Source organism: Callorhinus ursinus, unplaced genomic scaffold, assembly GCF_003265705.2.
Source record: "Callorhinus ursinus isolate GAN/ISIS: 27379988/994484 unplaced genomic scaffold, GSC_fseal_2.0 scaffold4, whole genome shotgun sequence".
Classification (NCBI taxonomy): Eukaryota; Metazoa; Chordata; class Mammalia; order Carnivora; family Otariidae; genus Callorhinus; species Callorhinus ursinus.
Window position 1 is genome coordinate 5,259,706 of NW_027397066.1, and position 16,581 is coordinate 5,276,286.

At 45.7% G+C, this 16,581-nt stretch overlaps 1 protein-coding gene and 1 pseudogene across 1 annotated transcript in view; both read left to right on the plus strand.

Annotated features, from left to right (window-relative positions):
• EVC2 (EvC ciliary complex subunit 2) overlaps window positions 1-16,581 on the plus strand; it is a 117,295-nt gene that overhangs the window by 12,744 nt on the left and 87,970 nt on the right. Inside the window, exon 6 of the mRNA XM_073891417.1 lies at window positions 3,308-3,361. Coding sequence (XP_073747518.1) covers window positions 3,308-3,361 — 54 coding nt within the window. The remainder of the gene's footprint in view (window positions 1-3,307; window positions 3,362-16,581) is intronic.
• LOC112836076 (SWI/SNF-related matrix-associated actin-dependent regulator of chromatin subfamily E member 1 pseudogene) lies at window positions 5,885-7,273 on the plus strand (annotated as a pseudogene).

A 16,581-nucleotide genomic window follows, 5' to 3' on the forward strand; every position in this document is an offset into this window, starting at 1 on the left:
GTGGGGTGGAGGTGGGGGATGGATGGGGGATGGGTGTGGGGTGGAGGTGGGGGATGGAGGGGGATGGATGGGGGATGGGTGTGGGGTGGAGGTGGGGATGGAGGGGGATGGAGGTGGGGTTGGATGTGGGGGGATGGATGGGGGATGGAGGTGGGAGACGGTGGGGGGGTGGAGGGGCTCCTCACTCACTGCAGGACCACCCGTCTGTTCCTTTGCTTGGGGCCTCGCCTGTCTGTCATACTGGCTTTATTTCTCTAGGAAACCCCCACCCCCGCTAGCCCCAGGAGACCAGGAACCTTATCTTTTCTATTGACACCTGTGTTTTCCGTGCCAAAAATAGAGCCGTGCACAGTAAATGCTCAGTAAATATTTGTTGAATAAATGAATGAACAAATCAGTAAACTAATGGATCTTGGGCAAGGTTTAGTTTTTAACTTCTCTGAAGCTCGGGTTTCTCATCTACATAAAGGAGATGATTCTAGCAATGTCTCCAGTCTTCCGTAGGGGTATGTGAGACATGAGCTGTGTCTGTATGCAATGGCCTGCAATTTCCTACTCCTTCCAAACCGTCAGGGGCAGATGTTCTGCAGATGGAGCATGAACAGCACACCTGCCCTCCTGAAGATTCCAGAGTTCCAAGCTTCACTGGCCTGTGTGCCAGCTCTGGTCGACCAGCAGCGTCACCTCAGCCTAGTTCCTGCCAGAGAGATGAGTCCTGGGAGGCCAGTACTTGCTGAGTGATTATGTGCTGGAAGTTGACAAGGAGCTCCTGTACTTTGTTCTCAAGCTGTTTCATCTGGTTGGACTTGACCATCCCTCGGGTGACTGTGAGGCTTTCCTCCATGACCTATAGAAGGCCAAGTGTACGTGGGGCTGAAAATGACCCAAGTCTGAGTCTGCACATGAGAACAGTGGTTTGCTCTGCTTGTCAGTCGGTCCCAAGACGTCTTATATGACAAAAGGGGAAACAGTGACAGTTACTTAAACAGGCAAGGGCCCACCAGGATGGAGTCCTCCCGGTAGAGAGGTGATGGCTGACACTGGAGCACCTGGGAACCACTACCCAGCTGCGTTTCAGAATCAGCGCTGAGTCTTTGGGCTTCAGTGTCCCCATGCCAACAATGAGAGGAGTAGGGAGATTCTCCCCCAGATCTCTTCTCCTAGCGTTTTAGAATTGCATGAGCATAATGGAGGAGACAGTAAGAGCTGCCTGTGGCTGGCCATGGGCCGGAAGCACAGGTCCCCCTGATGCGTGGTCTGAAGGTCAATAGCAGCCTCAGGCGATGTCACAATGCCTTTGCCCTTCATCTCACTTGGTCTCATCACGGGGCATTTTGTCCCACAGATCATCACAAATAGAAGGGCAAATGAGAGACCGCATTCACATAGCTTTTACCACAGTGCATTGTTAAAATTGTTCTGTTTTATTTTTAGTTATTGTCCTCAGTCTCTTACTGTGCCTAACTTACCCGTTTAACTGGATGTATGTATAGGAAAGAATGGTGTATCTAAGGTTTGGGACTGTCTGTGGTTTCAGGCATCCTCTGGGGGTCTGGGAACACATCCCCGGCAGGTATGGGTGGGGGAAGACTGTCATTCCTGCTCACGAATTGTCTAGCCGGAGGTGGTACTGTCAGACGTGCATCGTGTCTGGGTCTGGAAGCTGCTTTCTCAAACACGCATGCGTACCCCAGATTCATATAGGGTCGGATAAAATAGGCCCCACACGATGGATGGTCCAGAGGGAAAGACCTAGAGCAATCATGTCCAGTTTCTTACAATATATTATGGAAACGTCCTGCTCATCTCACATAGCCATCCCTGGATTTCACTTGGCCAGCATTTTCTGATTTCAGGCCGTGATCTAAAGCATGTTTTGCAAGCCTTGAAGTTTCTGTAGTAAGCACAGGGGTGAGGATTTACAGTTTGCAAAGAGATGAGGTCAAGCTTCATAGCACACTTGCAGCTTCTCTCTGCTTAGACCTCAGGTTTCAGAAAACACAGGGAGGAGGGGCCCGGGGGTAGAGAAGGAATCGAACAACCTGATCGAATGTGGGCTTCTGTATGCAGCCTCAGGCGTCTCCCCGAAACTCATAGGGCATCGTGAATACCCCCAAACAGACGCAATCCAGGAATGGGAGGGGACAGGTGATTGCTTCATACGTGTCTTTTCTTTAAAGACTCATATTTAAAAAAAATTACCTTTTCTCCCTAAACAAGGGCCTTGTAGTGTTTTTATTTCCTTTCGAAGCCTCCACTAGGGTGTCCTGCTGGCGCATGATGGGTTGGGCTGCCCTAGTGCTGTTATGGTAAGAACTCTGGGGCGCGGGTCGGGGCTCCACCTTGGATGGACCGTGGCCAGGTTGGAATGAACAGGGGTTGCCTCGCTCACTGGACTTCACGCTCCAAGCCTCGAGGTCGGGTTATACACACTGATACCACCACGGCCAGCACCGACTACGGCCAACAGCAGGAATACTTTTCAGGGCTCACTCCCTGTGCCAGGCACACTTCCAGATTCTAGATTAGCTAATTTAATCCTCACAGCAACCGTACTGAGTTGAATAGGTTCCCATTTTACGGGTGGGAAAACGGAGGCACAGAGAAGTCAATGCCTTGCCTGAAGTCAGACTGCTGGTGAACCATGGGGCCAGCTGTGAGCCCAGGCAGGCCGGCTCTAACCACTGCATTGTACTGCCTTTCAGTTGTCAGATCTGCCTGCGTCCCTGGGACGATGTGTGTTGCGGGGCGTCTTCTTGCGTGCTTGGACAGATAGCTGGCCTAACACCCTTCCTTTTCCCGTAGAGCAGAGGAGGTTTGAAGGCAGGAGGAACAGACCCATGGGGCGCTGGGACTTGGGGGAGGGGCACATTACATTGGGAGGTGGCCTCAGCAGAGCCCCCGCTCGCTGTTGTCTGCACCTTTCCTGAAAGAAGCATGCCAGAGAGGTCGAGCGGTTGGCTGCTCTGTCGCATGGCTGCTGAGCTTTGGAGTGGGTCCTCAGCCCCCATCCGGCTGACCCCAAACCCCGGCGTTTCACCAGAGGTCACACGGCCCATGCTTTCTCGCCAATTAGGGAAACTGGTGTTTGGATTCACGCAAGCGTCCAGGAGAGAAGGAGGCCCTGCAGGCCCACAGACCTTTCCCCCTGGAGGGACTTTTAGACCCTCACAAGCCCCGGCCCCCAATAGTGAAGGGCCTACTGCAGCCCCAGACACCGCTGGTTGCAAATACACAAAATGATACCCTCTGTGTCAGGCTCCAACACCTGTTGACAAAAGTGTTTTCTTTTCTTTTCTTCTTCTAGAACAGAACCCAGCTAAAAGCCTTTTTCACCATAACAGTAGAAGAAAAGATAAAGGTAAGAGCAAAGACTTGAGCTGGACGGCCCCCTGGTGCCCTCCAGTGTGTCTTTTTCTGCCTCTGGTGTGTCGGTGCCCGGCTGTCCTCAGAGCCAAAGGGAGGGGGCGACTGCTGGCCTTGGTAGCGCAGACCACCGTGCAGTGTGGGGTCCCCCAGTGTAGCCAGAGGCTGTCGGGCTAGTTGCCTGGATGGCCCCTCCATCTGGGCGAGAAGGGGTTTCCCCACCTTATAAGCACACTTTGCATTGCTTCAGCACCTGCTGGGGCCAGACATTAAGCAATTGACATACGCTGAATTGTGTGGTCTTCACTGCAATCCTGGGGGGTAGATTCTGTTTTAAAATCACCTTCGTTTCATAGATGGGGAAACCACGGCACCCACAGGCCAAGTAATTTGCCCGAGGTCACCCAGCTAGTGTGTCAGGGCTCCCAGGACCACTCCCAGGCTCAGTGATTGACTAGGAGGACACACAGGACTCCATGTATAGTCATACTCATGGCTGATTTATTACTGAGAAGGATGCAGAGTAAAATCAGCAAAGGGCAGAGGTGCATGGGGCAAAGTCTGCAAGACACCAGGCCTCAGCTTCCAGAGTCCTCTCCCGGTGGGAGTCACACAGGATGCACAGAGTTGTCCAGCAGTGAGTGTGACAGCACAGCTCATCAGAGACCAGCACCAGGGTTTTTACTGGGGGCTGGGCACACCGCATCCTCTGCGTGGCACATACCATGGTTCCAGACTCCCAGGAGGAGTGTGTTCAGTGTAAACTACGTTGTTTGCACGACAGCTTAGGTGCAGCGAGCCGCTCTTATCAGGGAATGGTGGGAACCCTCCCGAAATCCAAGTTTCTAGATGCCAGCCAAGGCCCCGCCTTGCATGCTGGCCTCTCAGAGGATAGCAGTCTTGGGCGTGCTGTGTGTGTGCTTCCCTCAGGGCTTGGAACCAGGATTTGAACACAGGCACTTTGGCTCCAGAGCCCTGTTTTTGGGCAGTGGGCCACACCACCTCCTGGGGAGCTGAATCCCTGCCCCAAAGAGATGGAAACAAAATCCAGGTCTGGCTATAACAAAGGGAGGGTTTATGGTGGGGGGCGGGGGATTCAGGAAGACAGGTGCCAACTATCCTCCTGGCTGGTCTGTGCCCTCCTGGAGGGTGGGGCCGTGTCCGCTTCATCCTTGTGCCCCACTCTGCGCCTTACATTCTGGGTGGTGCTCAGTAGATAAATATCCCTTGATTGAGCTGATTGTTGATTGTCATCAATGCCGGTGATTGCTTCCTGGTGGGGTAGGTGTCTGGTTGCTGCATGATTGTAATAGACGTCAGAGAACGTTCACTTAATTGATATTTATGAGCCCTTCCTCCATGCCCCAGGCCCTCTCGTGTGGCAAGATGGGCACACCCTGGTCTTCGGGGCAGCCTCCCGCCCACACATTGCCTTCAAGGGCAACAGGAGTAGGTACCCGCTCTGGGGCGTGGACCCCTGGGCGCACAGTTTGGCACTGGAGAACTGGGTTGGATTTCAGCCCTACGGCCCCTGGTCCAGGTGACCCTGCGCTGTGGACCATGTTCAGGGAGATCACCACTGAGCGGGAAGATGAGGTATACAAATGTGATGGCCTTACACTGTTGTGGGGACAGCAAGTTCTTGGACCAAAGGCCTAGCTTTGAATCCTTGCCTGCCCACTGATTGTATGTGTCTGTGGGTATGTTCCTTACCTCCCTGAACCTCCGTGTCCTAGCTGTGAAATGAGTGATAATAGTACCCACTTCCTAGGGTGGTCGTCAGAGTAAACGGATTGATATGTGTAAAGCACTTGGCACAGTGTCTGGCGTTTTGTAAGTGCTCAGTAAACGTCAGCCGCTGTCTTTGCTGTTATTATTGTTATATGCACGTGCAGACACAACCCCTCTGCGGGTGTTTTGTGAGCATCGTGATTCGTGACCCCCATCCATCGGCTCCTTTGTTTTCTGTTACATTCCTGAGGGTGAAACTGGCAGGTGTCAGCCAAGGAAGGCAAGGCCCCAGGGAATTGCTTCCCATTTCGTATCACGAAGTTCTCTTGCCCTTTCTGTCTGCTGCATGAAGGGTCCGGGAGGAAGAAAACATCCCACCGTACGTGTTGGACTTTGGTCTTCAGGTTGTGTTGGAGCTCCCCATAACTTCTTGTGTTGATCCCATACGCCCTTGAAAGGGCTGGGCGCTGGGGCAGGGACCTGGAGAACAAGAGTCTCGGATCTAATTAAGAGAGAGACATTTAAACCAACTATTACATCTCCCAAATTCATGTAGAATGCAGTTCCAATAATAATTTTAAAAGGATTTGAGGGGAGATAGGTGATTAAATTAATCAGAGTTTCACCTGAAAATATAAATTTCCGAAACTATATGAGAACATTGTGACAATGAAGAGTAGTGTAGGAGGATTTGCCCTAGGAGATATTAAAGAATTATAAAGCTACATTAATGTAGTATGCAACTGAAGAAAAGCCAGACCAGGGCGTGCGCGGGACAAACGGAAACGGGGCCGGGGCTGCGGGCGCTTTTTCTGCCCGCGGTGTCTCAGATTCATTCTTAAGGAACTGAGAACTTAATCTTCCAAAATGTCAAAAAGACCATCTTATGCCCCACCTCCCACCCCAGCTCCTGCAACACAAATGCCCAGCACACCAGGGTTTGTGGGATACAATCCATACAGTCATCTCGCCTACAACAACTACAGGCTGGGAGGGAACCCGGGCACCAACAGCCGGGTCACGGCATCCTCTGGTATTACGATTCCAAAACCCCCAAAGCCACCAGATAAGCCACTGATGCCCTACATGAGGTACAGCAGAAAGGTCTGGGACCAAGTAAAAGCTTCCAACCCTGACCTAAAGTTGTGGGAGATTGGCAAGATTATTGGTGGCATGTGGCGAGATCTCACTGATGAAGAAAAACAAGAATATTTAAATGAATATGAAGCAGAAAAGATAGAGTACAATGAATCTATGAAGGCCTATCATAATTCCCCCACATACCTTGCTTACATAAATGCAAAAAGTCGTGCAGAAGCTGCTTTAGAGGAAGAAAGTCGACAGAGACAGTCTCGCATGGAGAAAGGAGAACCGTACGTGGGCATTCAGCCTGCTGAAGATCCAGACGATTATGATGATGGCTTCTCAGTGAAGCATACAGCCACTGCCCGTTTCCAGAGAAACCACCGCCTCATCAGTGAAATCCTTAGTGAGAGTGTGGTGCCAGACGTCCGTTCAGTTGTCACAACAGCTAGAATGCAGGTCCTCAGACGACAGGTCCAGTCCTTAATGGTTCATCAGCGAAAATTAGAAGCTGAACTTCTTCAAATAGAGGAGCGACACCAGGAAAAGAAGAGGAAATTCCTGGAAAGCACAGATTCATTTAACAATGAACTTAAAAGGTTGTGCGGTTTGAAAGTAGAAGTGGATATGGAAAAAATTGCCGCTGAAATTGCACAGGCAGAGGAACAGGCTCGAAAAAGGCAGGAGGAAAGAGAGAAAGAAGCCGCAGAGCAAGCCGAACGCAGTCAGAGCAGCATGGTTCCTGAGGAAGAGCCAGCTGCTGGTAAGAGCGAGGAGAAGAAGGACGAGAGCCTCCCGATGGAGACAGAGGAGACACACCTTGAAGAAGCGACGGAAAGCCAACAGAATGGTGAAGAAGGCACGTCTACTCCTGAGGACAAGGAGAGCGGGCAGGAGGGGGTGGACGGTATGGCTGAGGAGGGGACCAGTGACAGTAACACCGGCTCCGAGAGCAACAGTGCCGCAGTGGAGGAGCCGCCCACAGACCCCACACCGGAAGACGAGAAGAAAGAATAAATGTTGCCTTGTTTTATGTGTTCTAAATACTTTTTTAATTGAAAAAAAATGTTTTTTGAGTTTAAAAAAAAAAAAGAAAAGAAAAGAAAAGCCAGACCAATGGGACGTAATAGAGAATGGACACAGATGTCCATATAATAAAATGGCATGTCAAATCAGTGGGAAAAGAATGTATCACTCATAAATTTATGGGCAACCGGCTGGATCTTTTGGAAGAAAAATAAAGATGAAGTCCCTCATCAGATTAAAATCTCGGTAAAACAATTTCTAAAAGGTAAATATAGGTCAGTATCACATGATATGAAGAAAACCACAAAGGAAAACCATGGCTTTGAATACACAAATAGTTGAAAACTTGACATTTAAAAACAACATTAAGAAAGGTAAGTGACAAATTTGGGAAAATATTTGTAACAGACATAAAAAAGGATTGACGTCTTTGATATAAAAAGAGCTTCTATTAATAACAAAAAGGAAGTGTCAGATAGCTATGCAACATGAGAATTTCTCAAACACAGAAATTTACAGTGTGTACCATGAGCACAGTAGAGGGAGCGTATAACTGTGCACAGAATCTCATGGCGTGTTGACTTGCACTCAGAAGATGGGAGGTGTGCAATCACACATCATCATGCCTACCTTCCCTGTGTCACCTCTTGGATGGATTACTGCACCAGCCTCCTGCTCGTCCAGCCCTCCTCTCCTCTAGCTCATCATCATCACTGTAGTGATCTTTCTAAAACACAAACCTGCTTGCTTTTCCCTTTCTGGAGGGACTCCCCGTTGCCTACTGGATTAAGCCCAATTACCTCAGGTTAATATTCAGGAGCCATCAGAAAGGTTGGCCTCTGCTGTCTCCTGGTGCAGCTGGGTCCCTGTGTTTTGCACGCCGCACACTGTTTTGCATATGCATTTTCTTACCTGTGCTTTGGACAACATCCTGCAGGAGCCTGACCAACTTCCGCACCTCTGTGCAGGCGTGCTGGTAATACCCTTGGCTGGGATCCCACGACATTGGGACATCTGATAAGCCTTGTCAGTCTGTGACATTGAGATTAGTTTCCTGGTTGGCATTTAATACATTTTTGTGAGATCGGAATAGAATTTTTGCCCTGGAAGAGACTTTACAGATGATTTACTTTCACTTTGAGAGTGAAAAAAAAAAAACAGGTCTGGAGAGGCTGTGGGAACTGGCCAGGGTCCTGAAGCTTGATGACTATGTTAACGGAGAGTCATGCTGGGCAATTTGTTCTCAAATCCTCTTCTTCTCAAGACTGGTACCCTAGCAAAGCTACATTAATAAGTGTGATTCCCTCTACCAGTGATTACTCCTAAACTCTCACTCTTTTCAGGATTGTCAGCTGGGAAGCCCAGAGACTCTGCCCTCAAGGGCTGTGGGACAAAAGTCCACAAGTCACTGACCCCCTCTGCTTCTTGGATCTTTAGCTCAGAGTGAAGGATTTCAACTAAATTACTCCTGAAATCTCTTCCAGAGAAATTTTGTATGGTCTTCTCTTTTCTCCAAACTTTTTCTGTCTTTTGGGGGTAGGTGGGTAGGATTTAATATATGTACATTGTGGACATTTAGAGTAAACGCCACCTCTATATTACACAGACACTCATAGAGAAAGTTGGAAGAATAAAATAACATTACCTCATAATCCCACCACCGGAGGACCATTGTTAACATGTTGGCTTCTTACTTCTATAAGTCTATGAATTTATTTATTACATAATTGAAGTCAAACTGTATAAACAACGCCTCTTCATGCTTTTATAACTTGCTGTTGGATTGTAAGCATTGAAAGCATTCCTTTTGAAAGGCTTTTTTTTTTTTTTTTGGTTCAGCATTGCTCTTCATAAATGCAGTGATAGAACTCACCAAAGGAATCTACTCTCAACTAATACATGATTAAAGAGATGGTAATAGCATATGATTCTTTGTCAGAGACAAGCGGGAGAGTTAGGGCCTGGGGATGAGGAGGCTGGGATCACTGAGCCGCTTCTCTTTCCTTATTCTTTCATTAATGAAGTTTATGTAAATAGGCTTTTTGAAATCTGTACTTATAATGATTATCAGTGAAATTTGGCTGCAAGATTTCTGGAGGAAATCTCAAAAGTATGATTAACTTGGGGCTGACTTCTAGTGCTCTAAGTGCTTAAATTTCTGCACCTGTCCCTGTGGTGGTGGGCCCCACCAGCACCCAACCTCCCAAGTGAGACATCCAGGGACATTTTTGGCCCCTATCTCTGGCCTCCCACACATTCGTTCCATGCTCAATCACTGTATCCTGTGGACTCTGTCACCTAAATAGTCCCCTAATTTCTACCTTTCCCTCCAGCCTGCCAGAAGTAGCAGTAATAGCTCAGATTTACTGACTGATCTCTGTGTCCTGCATCCCTAGCTAGTAGGGTCTATCTTGTGTGTGTAGTAAAGTACACACACATGAAATTTACCATTATTGACATTTAGTATGTTCAGTGTTGAGCAGACAGCACCACTGTCTAGGCCTGGAACATTTTCATCACCCCAAAAGGGAGCTCTCTTCCCATTGAGCAGTTGCTCTCCATTCTCCCCTCCACCCCCAGCCTCTGGCAACCGCTGATTTGCCTTCTGTCTCTATAGATTTGCCTGTTCCGGCCATTTCTTGTAATGCAATGTGGCCTTTTGTGTCCAGCTTCTTTCCTTAGCATGATATTTTTGAGGTCCATCCATGTTGTTGCGTTTATTGGTACTTAATTCCTTTTTATGGCTGAATCTTATTCCTTGTATGGGTGGACCACATTTTCTTTATCTCTTCATCAGGTGGTGGACCTCTGCGCTTGCCCCATCTTCTGGCTATTGTGAATAGTGCCCCTGTGAAGATTCAGGTACAGATTTTTATTTAGCACCTGTTTTCCGTTCTTTGGAGTATACACCCAGGAGCGGATTGCTGGGTTGTATGGTAATTCTGTGTTTAACTTAGCAAGGAACCATAGGCACTCTTTTAATCCTCATTTTACATATGGGAAATTTCAGTTTATAGAAGGGGAGGCCGAGGGTCCCATGGTGTGGTAGGGGATAGAGCTGAGAGCTGAACCCCCAAGCAGAGTCTCAGTCTTTACTAGCATGTTCTACTGCTTCCCGCAGCCTTGTTTCATTTCCTCATCCTCTCTTCCTTGGCTGTCACATCCAGTTTGTCCTCCTCCAGGCTGATGTCACGAAGTAGCTAGATTTAACTTTCTAAAATTTCCCCTTGTCCTTCCAGCACACAGCCCTGGGCTCACTGAATAAACTAGATGTCAAGAAAGTTTACCACCGCATCCAAGCGCAGAGTCAACCCTGGTAGCCCACTTAAAGAGAGAGTTTCAGGAAACTCTCCACTTAAATACAGAGTTTTAGCAAACACAATTATAGCAAAGCTTTGTTTCTGCACATATGAAATGGATGTAAGAATTCTGAGTTTATTGTTCAAAGACTAAAAAAGGAGTAAGGCCTGGTCTCTGGCAGAAGTTCAATAAAGATATTGATGGTTAAGGGTATTTTTGAGGAATGGATTGTAAAAACTTTTGGCCAGACACTGGGAGATTTTTAAAATCCTGCCCTACCAGTCAGTCCAGGAGAGTGAGCTATATACTCAGAATAGGAATCACTGTTCCCAGTGGCCCAAGACGCTGATGACCCAATGCAGGGCTCCTGGTAAAAGGTCAGGCCAGAGCCTGAGCCCCAGAGAGGCAGCTGTGGTATGAGGGCTACTAGCCCGGACTGCTGGGTGTGAATCCCAAATTCACTATTGACTAGCTCTGTGATCTTGAGCCATTTATTTAACTTCTTAGTACTTTCACATTCTAATTTGTAAAATGTAGACTAAAACAGTGCCCATTTTATGGTATTGTGAGAATTAAGTAGATTAATGCATGTAAAGCACTTGGAACCACTCTGGCACTTAGTGTCTGCTCAGTACATGTCAGCTATGATGATCGTGGTGGTGATGGTGAGGACGATGGTGATGATGATAGTGATGGTGATGATGGCGATGTGATGCTGATAATGGTGATGTGATGGTGAGGATGATGGTGATAGTCATAATGGTGATGATCATGCTGAAGGTGATGATGATGACAAAGGTGGTAGTGATTATATGGAGCCTTCCTCTTCCTATAATAAAGCTACATCTTAAGATCTCACTCTCCTTTGGCCATTTACATGGAGGAGGAAATTTGAAGAGCAGAGGCATTTTGGGCGGGTCAGGGGAGCAAGACCTAGCTTAATTTAGCAACACTGATACTGAGGATTGAAAGAAGAAAGTGAGAGTTGTGAGTGGACCTGCCCCAAGCAGGCAATCTCTACCTGCATGCACTTATCACTTGGTATCAGAAAGGAGGGATTGCAAGAGAGAAGGGAGAAAGATGAGGGCTCTGTAGAGCTTGCGCTACCTTTGCCCTTCTTCCTAGATAACAGGCATTCATTCCTGCATCGGTGTCAGGTCCTGTTCCCAGGACCTGCCACATTGCCTCCACTCTTCAAATTCTCCTGGCCATGTGAATGGCCGAAGGAGGGCAAGACTTCAGGTGGAGATTCAGAGAAGGTAGAGGTGGTAAGAGGAAGACAAGCATGGTGGCCTGACCCGGTTGACCAGTTCTACTTCATGAAGTAGGAAAGGAGAAGACAGACAGAGGGAGATAGATCTGTTTCTACCTTTTACAGCACCTTGGGGCCCTGCCTGCATGTAATTCTGGCCTAGTCTTTGTTTCCGGTTCTCATCAATCAGGCAGGTAACTTTTACCATGGTGTGGGAGGTGGGGACTAAAAATGTTTTTAGAAAACCACACAACTCCCTGGATAAAAGCAGTGTGATCTAATGGGTGGAGAGCATGGACTTTGGAGTCCAGCAGGGTTAGCTCTGGTTTTTTAGTTATGGACTTGGATTATTTAATTAATCTCTTCCCATCTACATTCACCTATCAGTAGAATGGAGATAATACATCCCCCCACAGGCTTGCTGAAGATTGAATGATGCAAAGCATATATCATACCATATTAGTTTTCTGGGGCTGCCATAACAAATCATCACAAACTGGGGAGCTTAGAATAACAGAATCTTATTCTGTCACAGTTCCGAAGGCTAGAAGTCTGAAATTAAGGTGTTGGCAGAGCTGTGCTCCCTTTGATGGCTTTAGAGAAGAAGCCGTGCCTCTTCCTAGCTTCTGGTGGCTCCTGGAAATCCTTCCTTGGTTGTACCTACATCACTCCAATCTCTGCCTCCATGGTCACATGGGCCTCTCTGTGTGAATCTGTCTCCACATTTCCCTGTCCTTATAAGGAACATTCATTAGATTTAGGACCCACCCTAATCCAATATGAACTCAACCTGATTACATTTGCAAAGACCTTATTTCCAAATACGGTCACATTTATAGGTACTGGGGGCTAAGACTTCAGCATATCTTTTTGGAAGACACAATTAAACCCATTACATGCACCTAGCCTAGGGACTACTGTGCTTTTGGTGATCAGATGCCATTAATTCCTTCTATCTCCCCATTCTTCTTGCTAAAGCTGGGGGGAAAAAAAAGCCCTTGCCTTCTGTGAAAGAGGAATCTTGAAAACAAATTGCTAATCAATATCCCCTTTGTTCTCTTTAGACACAGATTTTTTGTTTCCTTTCCATCAATATTTTAATGTATCCTCGGTGCAATGCTATTCATGTTTATACAGTGTATTGGTTTTTTTCCCTTACCCAGTAGGTATACATATCAGGGCACAGAGGGCTATTTTCAGCACAAATGGAGAATTTGCGTGTCATTTTGGTGTTAATTAAAATGTAATATTTGGAATCAGGAGAATATTCAAATAATGGAAACAGAACTGGTTCCCTGACCGTATTTGATAACAGCATCTTTGGACCAAGGTTGATTGATCAATAGCCGAAAAAGTCATATGTGGCGTTACTCTTTGATTCAGGTAGCTCCTGTTTCTGACTTAACTTGGCTTTGACTGTTTTGAAGGTCAGGTTGGCCTTGTTGGTCTGTTAGAAAAATTTAACCTTGACTACAGCCTTCATTGTTACCAAAGGAATGAGGACTGCTTTTGTTGTCTTCTAGCCCCTAAGTAATACATTTAATGTTCTCATAATCTACAGTCATTCCTTATTAAACTAGTAGCAGATTGGCTTCTCCAGAAGCAGATGCTGAGACAGAGTTTGGAGTACAACATGTTTACCAGTGTGCAGAAAAGAGTTAATGTATCTGGCCTGAGATTGCCCTCCTTAGAAAGGCCTGCTTGCAAGGTTAGCCCTTGGTCAATGTCTGCAGACTTGGATTTCAGGACAGTTGCCACCATTCCCCAGACTGATAAGAGTGGCTCACTGTGCTGAAGATATTATATTATAAATATAGATAAATGTGTATAAATATGTTATAAACAATATATTTTATTTTTAAGGCCTGCTTTCATTCTGGGAGTCTGGAACTTTGGTACATGCTAGGGAGAGGGTGCCTAAGTGACCAGTCTTGGATAAAAGCCCTGGGCACTGTCTCTCATGAGCTTTGCTGTGTTGTTAGACCCGTTGCTTTAGGAACTAAACAAGTCTTGTGTGATGGCCTTGGGAGAGGACTCGGGAAGCTTGCTTCTGCTTTCTTCAGGATTTAACCCCATGTGCCTTTTCCCTCTGCTGAGTTTGCTCTGTATCTTCTCCCTGTAATAAATCATAGCTGTGTGAATGACTTTAGGCTGAGTGTTGTGAATCCTCCTGGTGAATCATCAAACTTGGGGTGGTTGTGGGGTCTCCCCCTAACACAATCAGTGACTACCCATGAAGGGAAGAAGGAGGAAGTGGGATTGGGCAAGTTGTGTACTGGGCTGACAAAGCCTCACCTGGCAGTGAACTCTGGAGCAAGCGTTGCCTGTCTGAGGGTCACTTGTCAGTCTAAATGGCTGGCCGTTATGCCTCTGCCATGCTCTGTTACCAGGTGTAAGCTGTCTCCAGGAAGGGCTTGACCTCAGGTGAGGTGGCTCTCTGCAGCTGATCTAGACCATGAAGCTAGAGGCTCTCTATAGGCCACATTGCCCATAGCTGGGCACCAAGTCTTTCCTCGAAGGGGGATCTGAGTGCTGCATTGCCTTGTCTACTTTTAAAAAATATTTATTATTCTTTTTGTTGTTTCCTGGTTATATAAGTAATACATGCTCATGTAGAGGTCTTAGAAAACACAGAAACAAAGAAAAAACTCATCAAGCAATCACTCAGCAGAATTCCAGAGGATATTCTTCACAGGTTATATATATGTATGTGTGTGTGTGTGTGTGTGTGTGTGTGTGTGTGTATGCATATATGTTATTTTTGTTCTAATTAAATTGGGATTTTTCTATGTATACAGTTTTTAAAATTAATTTTTTTAATTAAAAAATGTTTTATTATGTCTAACGATTCATTAGTTACATATAACACACAGTGCTCATCACAACACGTGCCCTCCTTAATACCCATTTTGTACCTTCTTTAAAAATGTTACATAAGTATATAAGCATTTTTAAATAGTATTAAAAATTCAACACACAAAAATCGGTTACATTTCTACACACTAACAACGAACAATCCAAAAAGGAAATTAAGAAAACAATTTCATTCACTATAGCATCAAAGAGAATAAAATAATTAGGAATAAACTTAATCAAGACGTGAAAGACTTGTACAGCGAAAACTACAAAACCCTGCTGGGGGAAATTAAAGAAGACACAAATAAATGGAAAGTCATCTTGTGCACATGGATTGGAAGACTTCATAATGCTGTGATATACAGATTCAGTGCAATTGCTGTCAAAATCTCAAAGTCATTTTTTTTTTACCGAAGTAGAAAAACCCATCCTAAAATTCATATGGCATTTCAAAGGAACCTGAATAATCAAAAAAATCTTGAAAAAGAATAAAGGTGGAGGTCCCATACTTCCTGATTTCAAAACTTAGTACAAAGCTACAATAGTCAAAACAGTGTGGTACTGTCATAAAGACAGACATATAAACCAATGGAATAGAATCAAGAGCCTAGGGGCGCCTGGGTGGCTCAGTCGTTAAGCGTCTGCCTTCGGCTCAGGTCATGGTCCCAGGGTCCTGGGATCAAGCCCCGCATCGGGCTCCCTGCTCCGCGGGAAGCCTGCTTCTCCCTCTTCCACTCCCCCTGCTTATGTTCCCTCTCTCGCTGTGTCTCTCTGTCAAATAAAATCTTAAAAAAAAAAAAAAAAGAATCAAGAGCCTAAGAAAAGCCCTTGCATGGATAGTCAAATGATTTTTGACAAGAGTGGAAAGACTAATGGGGCAAGAAAAGTCATTTCAACAAATGATGTTTGGGAAACTGGGTATACACATGTAAAAGAATGGAGTTGGACCCTTGCCTTACAGGATCTACAAAAATTAACTCAAAGTAGATCAAAGACTTAAGAGTAAGACCCCTTAGAAGAAAACATTGGGGAGAACTTCATAACATCAGATTTAGTGATGATTTTTTTGTATATGACACCAAAAGCACAAATGACAAAAGAAAAAAAATAGGTGAATTGAATTCCATCAAAATTAAAAACTTATGTGCATCAAAAGATACAATCAACAGAGTGTAAAGGCAGCCCATGGAAGGGGAGAAAATAACATTCACACCATATAAAAAACTCTTGTCGTCTTAGTCAGTTTGGACTATTATAGCATATTGTTATAGACTGAGTGGCTTAAACAGTACACTTTTATTTTCACAATTCTTTAGGCTGGGCAGTACAAGATCAAAGTGTTGTCAGATATTGTGTTTGATGAGAGCCACTTACTGGTTTGCTGATGCCCATCTTTTCACTGTATCCTTCCATGGCAAAAAGCAGAATGAGCTCTGGCCTCTTCATTCCCTTATAAGGGGACTGAGTAATCGTATTCATGAAGGCTCCACCCTCATAACCTAATTATCTCCCAAAGGCCTCAACTCCTAATACCATCACATTGGGGGTTAGGATTTCAACATATGAATTTTGGGGGACACAAATATTCAGTCCATAATGTCCTATAATTCGATGATAATTTAAAAAAAAAACCAACATGTTTGAAAAATGGGCAAAGGATTTGAACAGACATTTGTCCGAAGAAGATATACATATATGTAGTACACACATGAAAAGACACTAATCATTAGGGAAATGCAAATCAAAACCATGATGATACCACCTCATACATATTAGGATGGTTACTCTCAAAAAAATAAAAAGATAAAACAGCTTGGCTGTTCCCCGGCAAATTAAAGATAGAATTATATAATCCTGTAATTTCACTTCTGGGTATATATCCAAAAGAATTGAAAGAGATATCTGTATACTAATGTTTGTAGCAGCATTATTCACAATAGCCAAAAGTGGAAGCAACCCAGGTGTCC